Source organism: Orbicella franksi, chromosome 3, assembly GCF_964199315.1.
Source record: "Orbicella franksi chromosome 3, jaOrbFran1.1, whole genome shotgun sequence".
NCBI classification, from domain to species: Eukaryota; Metazoa; Cnidaria; class Anthozoa; order Scleractinia; family Merulinidae; genus Orbicella; species Orbicella franksi.
Genome location: NC_138147.1, coordinates 28,441,789 through 28,452,570, shown reverse-complemented (window position 1 = coordinate 28,452,570; position 10,782 = coordinate 28,441,789). Strand labels below are relative to the sequence as shown.

General features: G+C 37.6%; 1 protein-coding gene across 1 annotated transcript; it reads left to right on the top strand.

Annotated features, from left to right (window-relative positions):
• The first annotated feature begins 479 nt into the window (after positions 1 to 479).
• On the top strand, positions 480 to 1,412 carry LOC145482498 (adenosine receptor A3-like). Its single transcript, XM_081461100.1, has one exon. The coding sequence runs from the start codon at positions 480 to 482 to the stop codon at positions 1,410 to 1,412; it is 933 nt and encodes a 310-aa protein (XP_081317226.1).
• The last annotated feature ends 9,370 nt before the right edge of the window (positions 1,413 to 10,782 follow it).

Genomic DNA, 10,782 nt, shown 5'->3' with positions numbered 1-10,782 from the left:
TCAAACTCATTTTCAAATGAAAGGTTTTTCACGGTGGCTCGTTTTGAAACAGTAGCGCAAGGTAACTAGTTTGATTCCTGATCGAGGAAGAAATTAATTTAGGATAACCCGTAGAGCTTGCATAATTTGCAAAATATTTCTTGCAGCTAAAATATAACCTTCAAAACTAATAGTTAAACTAGACATTTTTTTTTTATTATCACATGAAATAAAATGCGGATAGTTTTAAACCCGTAGTTCTTTTTTTAAACCGAAACAACAACCAGTGACTCTTTGGGCTTAACCCAGCTGCTAAGCTATGGCTTGTTAATTTGTCTTTGCAAAAACTGTCAATCATTCATGTACTGACATATTTAAACAATCTTGAAATTCGGCGTTATAAAAAGCGTCTTGATAGTTCGTCGGATGTCAAGGACCCGCTTTGTAACTTTACGACTCTGAGAAGTTTAGACAGTTTCTAGTAAGCATTTCAGATCAATATGGCAACAGCAAACTTCGCTGGAAATGGACAGCAGAAAAAATTTGAACAACTATTATGTTTGGAAGGACTAACTGATAAACTAAGCGGCCAGTTGACATTTATTTTAGTTTCAAATATTTTTCTGTCCGTTTCTGCATTTGTTGGAAATGCTTTGATCCTGATTGCTCTTCACAAGGAGTCTTCGCTTCATCCGCCGTCCAAACTCTTACTTCGATGCCTTGCAACAACTGATCTTTGTGTTGGTCTTATTGCAGAGCCTCTCAATGTTACTTGTTTGATATCTGCATTGAATGAACATTGGAATATGTGTCGCTACATATCAGTGGCAGCCTTTATAACAGGCAATATTTTGTGTGGAGTGTCTCTGTTGACTCTCTCTGCAATAAGTGTCGACAGACTTCTCGCCCTGTTGTTGGGACTGAGATACAGACAAGTTGTAACATTAAACCGAGTCTATGTGGTCGTTATTACCTTCTGGTTTGTGTCCACTGTTTTTTCAACAATGTTCTTTTGGAATCGCCTTATAACCTTTTGGTATGGCACCGTAGTTATACCACTGGGTCTTATTACCTCGATCTTCTCTTACACAAAGATTTTCTTGACCCTTCGTAATCTTCAAAATCAAGTTCAACAAAATGTTCAACAACCGAACCAAGCAAATCAACTGAACATAGCGCGATACAAAAAGGCAGTGTCCACTGCAATATGGCTGCAAATAACGCTGGTCGCTTGTTATCTACCCTATGGTGTAACGTCGACTTTAGCGACTAGTGGTGGACGATCTTTATTTGTTTATACCGCTTGGTATTATACAGTCACTTCAATTTTCTTAAACTCGTCATTAAACCCGATTCTTTACTGTTGGAAGGTAGACGAAGTAAGACAAGCAGTTAAGGACACAATCAGACAACTGTCTTGCCATTTTATTTGAATTAGCTCTGACTTGTAACGAAGAATGATATTCAAGACTAAGATTTTAAAAGTTCTTGTGAGCATTTCCTTAATTTAAAAGTGGTGCTTACTCATTTTAATATATCAGTAGAAAATGTTTCTTTTGCAATAAGATAGCCGAGGAGAATGTTTTCATCATTGTTGTAAATAAAAATATGTTTCAAATGACGACTGGCCGTTTTACAACTGTAAATAGATATCGAAAACAATGAATTTCTATTTTTCTTCGTGTGGACTTCATCATGTACAGAATACTCTGGCGTTTGAATATAATGATTCAGCTTAAGTTCCAAAACCCAACGAATATTTACAAAATGATTTATTATACATACGCACATGTGGGACACGTATTTAACACTCGGTCTGGCGGTATTTCCGTCAAAATTATGACTCAGTCTTCATTGAGGCTTTAGCTGAAGTTTATTTGTTTGGACCATGCAAATTGAGATGAGTGCGTTATATTCTGACACAAAACGTCGTTTACGAAGTAAAACAGAAATTATGCATTTAATTTTTACAATAACAAACCGTCTCGAGTTCAGTCCTATTCTAGTCTGTGTTTCTACGATTCGTCTTTACAATGTAGTTCCAAAACCCGACGAATATTCAGGAAATGATTTGAGATTTTAAAATCATGCAACAAACCGTCTCGACTTCAGCAATATTCTAGTCTGTGTTTCTATGATTCGTCTTTAGTTCCAAAACTCGACGAATATTCACAAAATGGTTGAAGAAACATTTATAGAAGAAAACATGGGTACAGTGGGATACGTAGTTAACACTCAAGCGGAAATTATTCGAAAATTATGACTCAAGTCTTCATTGAGGTTTGAGCTGAATTATTTTTACTTTGGAACATGCGAATTTTTGCAATTTTGTTTCATAGATTGCGCACATTTCTGCAGCTGCGAGGGCAAAATGAGTTCATTACTAACATACCGAAATTAAAATGGACAGCCGAGATGCGCTTGTATGTGAAGCAGTATTTTAACGAACATAAAATTTCGAAGCTTCGCTATAGTGAGCGATGGAAGTTAGGCCAGTTGAAAATTCGAGAATCGAATTGAGGTAAGCGTGACGGGCATTCTTGTTAAACTTCTCAATCCTTGCCATTTAAAACGATGGTTTCTCATGTAAACATCTTTTCTTTCGAGACAGCTCGTCTGTCTTTAATATAAATCGAGGCGTTTATTGATTGAACGAAGCTCGACTGTTACGTAAATATAGACGTACTGTACGTCTGTGGCGTATTGGACCAAAAAGAAGATAAATGCGTTGTAGAAAAATAGCGATAAAATTGTTGGAATGGAAAACAGAAAATATTTTTGCTACAAATTTGATCATTTCACGAAAAACGGAAAAGGTTTAGACCTTCTACGTTAGTTAGGCTCATATTTCTTGGTATAAATGTTTATTTGGCATGGAAGTTAATTCTAAATGGAAAAAAACAGACTTTTAATATTGATTAGTCATTTTCAAAGAAAAAACTAAAGTTGTTAGGTTTAAACATGTACGAGTGATAAATAAAAAGTCCTATAATTTTCAAAAACATTTTTTTTGAGAGAATGGGCTAAGTTTCGACGGTCAAAGAATCCACTTCCATCCGTGTCATTGGTATAAACAGAAAATGCCGCGAATCATTAGCTGCTTAATTCAGAGCGATGGTGGGCGATCGAAAGATCAAGATGAGCCACCTTCGGCTGAGTAGAATCGAGCCATTTGACGTTCGAAAATCAGAGGCACAGTGTTTCCAAAAGGATATTGACTCATGAATTCAAAATAGGTTATGCGCTCGTTCTTTGCTTATGAGGACTGCCTGTTAGGACTGGCGTATAAATTTGCGGGATAAGAAAGGTCAATCAATATTTGCGTATGGTGTCGTTCTTTCTCGCCTCGTGTTCAGAGAACTAGTTCTATATATTGAACATCCAGTCAGCTCCTTGTTTTTTTTCTTCGCGTTTTAAAATTTCTGAGTTGCATGGCTCGCGTGTTTCCTTACCAGTTCTAGAGAAGTAAACTTTTATCCCGTGTAGACATTTTGGTTGTCTAGTACTTCATCTCGCCTGTTTCCTTACCAGTTTTAGAGGTTTGAATGTACGGTCATAGGACAAGGTAATTTTATACACATGTTTCTGCGTCCGCATTTATAAACTGACACATTAAAAATTATCTTTCAAAAAACTGTTGCTAAGCTTTTACTGGGAAAACAGTTAATTTTGTTTTTTGCTTGGGGTTTCCACGTTTTAATTGAGGCGATAAGATATAAGCACATTTACAAAGCAAGATTTGTCATGGCATTGTAACCGGCATCCATGCGGTCCATTAAAGATAAGACAGAGTATATTAAAGTTCCTGGCTCACAGGAAGCAAGTTTCTTTAGAATTTCATTGACTTGTCAGCAAAATTAAAGTGAGACAGACATTCCCTTATGTGCTTTCTTTGCATTATCGGGTTATATTCATTTGCAAAGTAAATAAAGGAGATATCTTTGTCAGTCATGGTGTTAGGTCACGTAGCTATACTGCAGATCTCCGTATTGTGATGAACCTACGACAAACCACTTCCCTGAAATTGAAAATCAGAAAACACAAGACAATTGTGATTTTGATTTCGCCAGAATGTGCAACTTACACATGACGTTTCTCTCATTTGATATTTGAAAATGTCGAGGAATGCATGGAAGGTCACTTTGCATTTTTAATAGCGAATTTACACGTCCATAGATGTTTATGGCCCCATTCTTGAAAAGCTTGAAAAGCGACGCAATTCGTGCAAACACAACTTGGACCCTCTAAAACAAACAGACAAAATAAGTCCTGATCCACGACTCAAAAAAGTCAAAAATCTCAAGTAAAAAAGCAAAGAACAAGAAAATATAGATAATTTATTCTTGATACACTTCCATCCCGGTAGATCGTGGGAAAAGAGCTACAGATTATTTTCACCTTCAAAATCTTGTTTAATATCGCCACTACTATTTATTTCAATATCACCAATCTAAAAAACTGACAAATTATTAGTTTGATGGGTGATCGAGAAAGAAATTAATTTTGGATCTGACTGCTAGATTTAAGAATTTGTGAAATATTTCCTGAGGTCAAAACATACACTTCAAAACCAATGGCAGAACAATAAATTATTACCTTTCTCATTATTTCCATGTTAACTATCAAATGAAAGAGAATGCAGATGCCTCTACCTCGTATTTTTTTGCAACGCAAAAATAGAAAAAAGTCAGTCTTCAGAATCTTTGGCAATAAACCAGCTGCATGGCTATTTAAGTTGTCTTTCCAAACTGTCAATGATATGTATTGACATGTTTGGGGAATTACTGACAAGCGCTATAAAAAGCGCTTATATTCAGTTTTTCATCCATATATCAGTTCTTGTAGTAAAAACAACACTGAGAAGTTTCAACAGCGCACGTTAACGGATTCTAGCTCACAATTTTTACAAATAGCTACGTTGCAGATCGATGTGACGACAGCAAACTTTACTGGAGATGGACAGCAGAAAACAGTTGAACAACTAGATAGTTATTCAGGTTTATCTACTGGACTGCACGGTCACCTGACATTTCTTTCAGATTTAAACTCGTTCCTTTCCGTCACTGCACTTCTTGGGAATTTTCTGATCCTAATTGCTCTTCACAAGGAGTCTTCCCTCCATCCGCCGTCCAAACTCTTGCTGCGTAGCCTTGCAACAACTGATCTCTGCGTCTGCCTGCTTTCAGAACCACTCGCTGTTATCTACTGGATATTGATGTCTTCAAAAAATGAGGATTGGAATATACATTTGTCACTACATATTAACCGTAGGCTTGTTGGCAGGCAATGTTTTGTGTGGAGTGTCTCTGATGACAATGACTGCAATAAGCGTGGACAGACTTCTCGCCCTGTTGTTGAGACTGAGATACAGAGAAGTTGTAACTTTGGAAAGAACTTACGCGACCGTAATTACCTTATGGTTGTGTCCGCTGTCTTTTCAGCAATGCAATATGGTATGGTATCATACATCACTGTGTCTGGTAACCTCGGTCTTCTCTTACACGAAGATTTTCTTCACCCTCCGTCATCATCAACTTCAAGTACAAGGCCATGTTCAACAACCGAACCAAACAAATCACCTAAACATAGCGCGATACAAAAAGGCAGTGTCCACTGCATTATGGCTGCAACTGACGCTGGTGACTTGTTATCTACCCTATGGTGTAGTAGCGGCTTTGGTGACAAATGGTGGATTATCTTCAACTCCTTTTTTATGCGCTTGGACTTATACAACCACTTTAGTTTTCGTAAACTCGTCATTAAACCCGATTCTTTACTGATGGAAGCTAGAAGAAGTTAGACAGCAGTGAAGGACACAATCAGGCAAGTGCTTTGCTATTGTTTTTCGACTTAAAAACTATAGACCAAAACGATGAAACGACAAAATAGTCCAAGAACTTAGAACTTTTTCTGAAGGTCGTGTTATTAATACCAGACATGTGTTTCTAAAGCATTAAGATATCCAAAAGAGAATTTCATTTTTGTAAATTAAAACTTTCTTCCAAATGATGACTTGTACTTTTACCTTTGTAAATAAAGAGAATAAAAACAAAAGATGAAATTCTTCCACGTGTGAACTGCATGACCTAGTTAAGCACACTTTAATTAATGAAGATAAAAATGTAGTTAGCGCTAGCAGGTTTTGATGTTTCTTTTTGCTCATAACACAGTTATAAAGCCTGGAGATCTTTTAGGGTGGCTGTGTACTGATTCTGAGACGAAAATGAATACTTTCCTATCGAACTGAGTCGGGAAAAACGATTGCGGCGTATTGTCGGTTGCGACGAAACAAACCAATTGAGGTCTTGATTTTTGCAGTCACTGCCTCGAGCTCAGCCCTATTAGAGTTTTACGTGATTCGTCTTCAGCTTTAGTTTCATAATTCAACGTACATTCACAAATAATAAATTAAGGATATATAGGTTATAGAACAAATTAGGAATTTCTAGGATGAATTATCGACACCGAAGCGGTAAGTTTTACAAAATTATGAATTATTCTTTGAGGCTTCAAGATGGCTCATATGTCTGCAGCTGCGAGGGCAAAATGAGTTAAGACCGAGTTTACCAGAGGACCAGGCAGGGGTGATACATGCCATCTCTCCTTTTTTCTCCAGATTAAAGGTACTACCCAACAACTCTAAAATACCAAGTGGGCCGGCTTTGTGATTTTTTCCTTAGGAGTTAGACCATCCCCCACCCCCTGGTTTTTTGCCCAAAATCCCCAAAATGTTACTAAAATAAGCATCAAATTTAAACACCGCTCCTGCTTACAGAATACATTGCATTTTATTGGTATTTCACACAAATAAAGATTGGACCTGTCTTAGTTCACACCAGGAATCTCAAGTCATTTGAAGTGACAGGTGCCAATCAAGAAATGTCATTTCCTACCCATGTCACGCAGCATTTAGCTATAAGGCAAATTAGCTGAAATTCTGACTCAAATATTGCTTAAGTCCAACTTTCTAAATCAAAACTAATTTCATCATAGTTTAGAGTCACCCTTAGCCTGATGAAATCAAGAATAAAGCTGTTCAAACAACATGACAAGAGGCTAGTTTTAACAAAGAGACTAGGGCGAAATCTAATAATATCAGATATTATAGCATCAGTTTATCAAAGTTATTTCTATGTTAATGTCATTAACAAAGTCTTTGAATATTATTTTGGGCAGTGGAAGATCAATGAATGCAAAACTCTTTGCAATATCCCTTAACCATCGGACGTACAAGGCGGGGGGAGGGTGGATGCCATCCATCCCAAGGAGGTATTCTCAAAATTTTGAAAAGACGATTTACTCTAAGGGGCTGAAACTTTCATTAGCTGTTCATTCATCCTTCGCGGATATTTTGAAATGTCAGTTGTGTGTCCATCATTTTTTATGTTTCCATAGCAACCACTAGTTTCATGTAGGTTTGGCCAAAAATCAACTTTTTTTGACATAATTCTGTATTTTTTCCAGTTTTCTTCATCAAATTCCAGAAATTCACCAATGTGTACATTTCATAAGCATTCTGGCTTGATTTTGTATCAATTTCCATTATTTCTTGACTTTTTAAGAAAAAAAGTAAAATCCAAGATGGCGGATCCACGATGGCGGGTCTAATGACGCCATTTGAGATTGAATATGGTATCATTTTGTAGAACAAGCTCAGGGCTATCTAATCAATGTAAGTTTAGTACGCTGTGCACTAACAGAACAAAAACCAGAGGGGGTTCCATCCATATCCCCCTTATACGATGGTGAGGGTACGAGTTAGCTTGTACGTCCAAGGGTTAAATAACAATGCAAAACACCTACATTCTATTCGTAAAATCTAAATATGGGAATGAACGGCCATGATGTTTGAATTCTAAAAAATTGACTAGTTAGATGAGAGTTTTTCCCGGCATATCTTGCTTTTTAGATTACTCTTGAAACCCTGCTCAATCATGACAGGTCAAATACTTAATCTTGCAATTGATTATTGTCAACTCTTACTTTACACTCAGCAAACAAACTTATCAATCCCGAGAAGTATTATTCGCTGAAATTATTGTTTGCCCTCATTCCGAGTTCAAAAACCCCTTGAAATTTTCATTTTTCTGCATCAGGCATGCAAGTAAATCTTGGTAAACACGTACAGTTTGTATATAATACTTCAACTGTGAGATTGAGCTTTAGCTAGCTTTTATGAAAATGAAAGTTCCTATACTGAATTAACCGCAGATAAAGGTTATACCTCAAAGATGTTAGCACAACACATTGTAAATGATTGCATGTCTGCGAGTAAGATGTCTGAAAAAATTGCAATTCTGAGGAAAAATTGAGCCTCGAGAAGATCTAGTAGCTGAAATCATCTGAAACCTAGCGTCCAAGCGAGCACACATGACAACATACACGGCACCAGTGTCTTAGGTTTACCAAGGTTTGGCCCAGTTGAACTTTTTTAATTTTTCTAGGCACTCGACAAGCTTTAGTGGCTCTTGGCTATCGTTTTCTTTTCTGCTCAGTAACCTCCTGAGTATATCCATAGCTCCATGGCACTGTGAAATAAGTGATTTGTTTTTTTCTGGTCAAAAGACTATGTTACATATTCTATATGGTGGATGGTAAAGTAGCTGGCAAGTAGTACTGTCTTCGTGCTGCAAGCCTGGTCAAGATCTCTTCTGCTTCATCTTGAGACGGATTCAGATCAGTCTGGTGTATGGCTAGTCGGCCACGTCTGTACATTACAGACAACATGCTGAAGTACTGGGCTATTTGGTCTGCAGCAAGCTACTCTTCTTTGCTGAACATTTTCCTGCCACTAGTGTCTTGCACAGTCTCATCTGACTGCACTCATTCACTACACTTTCGTCCTGTCCCCTCACCTTCCAAGAATGTTCTTTTCGGGTTCCTCTTCGTGATGTTTTCAGACCCATCCCTTTGAGATTTCTCACGTGGATCATGATCACTAAAGGACGTTTGGGATTTCAACCCATTTTATCTTGATGCTGTCTATGCCGTTTCCCTCTCTAACTTCATTACGTGTTTGCCCGAATCCAAGTGTCTCTGCAGAATGCAAAAGACTGCTATGCTTTTATGAATCCCTCTTCAGGGTAGGAGGAATATACTCTTGTAGCCTTAACAACTTGGGACTCCTCTTCAATAGATTGCAAGGTCTTAGACCATAGTTAAGAGAGGGGAATGGTTATGAAGCCCGACAAACAAGGATGCCAAGATTTGTGTTGGAAGGTCCACGACTGTGCAAAATCTTTTTTTGCACTCATACACTATGCATGAATTACAAAACCAAAACGTTTCTAATGGTCAGTTACTCGGTCAGTAGTATACAACAATTGTGTTTTGCGCATGGTCAAGGCCAAAAAAGAGAACAAAAACATACAACAAAGAACTTTGTTGAGTTTCATAATAATCCCCTTCTAATAACTATGCCTAGACTGAGGCTGTTGGAGCAGACACTTGTCAAACTCCTGGCTGTAAAAGTTGCAGTCTCTCTTGCAGTACATTTGAGGGCTGCTCTATGCCCTCTGTAGGCCCTTGAGGTCTTTCAAATCCATTCCTCATGTGCAGGTGTGAAACGTTTACCAGGGCCCGTATCATAAGCCTTCTACGCTTTCAAACCGCCGGACTTGAAGCTAAAAAATTTTAGAGACAGGATTCCGAACATTGTGTGCTTCAAGGTCTGGCCTGACTCTTGAGTCTTAACAATAGTATTGATGCCTGACACCCCTTAACCCGCCATAGGATATCACTAACACTTTTAATGTCGTGGCCTTCATTTATGTTACAACGCACACGGCTCTGCGCTGTGGCAATTTCTGTGTCACAGAGGTCCTTTCCAGCCTGTGGATCACTGAAATCATATTTGACGATCTTAACGCCTGTGCACTCTCTAAGGCTGGGAAGTGAGTGGATGAGATGAGAACAAAGGTAACATCCGGTATTGTGGAGCTTTTCTTTCAAAAAAGTTACAATTGAGCTAAACATCGAAGCCATTCTTATCATTGGAGTGTGCACATCTATAAACAGAGATTGAAATTCCTTACGTAGTGGGAATAAATAATAAATAATAACAACAATAAATATAAATAAATATAATAAATAAAACAATAACAACAACAAACTATTAATTATCACTTAGTGATATCATTTGCTGCTGATCAAGGTCTTTGGTTCTTGTTCCCATGCTTTGAAAATTATATGCACAATGTTTATCTTTATACTAATTAAGATTTACTTGCCTGCCTGATGCGGCAAAGTAAAAAAATCATAGATGTTTTTTTAACTCGATTCGCATGAAATGGATATTCATCGGGTGAGCTCAAGAGTTAATATATGAGGGCAAAGAATACCTCTCAGGATTGATGAGTTTGTATGCCAAGTGTAAAGCAAGAGTTGACAATAATCAATTGCAACATCAAGCATGTGACCCGCCCATGATGCTCGAGCAGGGTTTGAAGGGTAATCTAAAAAGTGAGATTTGCCCAGAAAAACTCTCATCTAACTATTCAATTTTTTAGAATGTAAACATCACGGCCCTTTATTCCCATATTTAAATTGTACAAATAGAATTTAGGTGTTTTGCACTGATATTTTAACCCTCGGATTTACAAGCTAACTAGTACTCCCACCGTTGTATAAGGGAGAAATGGATGGAACCCTCTTGGGTTTACGCTCTGTTTAGGCACAGTGAAATAAATTTACATTGATTAGATAGCCCTGAGCTTGTTCTACAAAATGATACCATATTTGTTGGTTGTGACGTCATATGATGCCAAATGACGTCGTTTGACCCGGAATCGTGGATCCGCCATC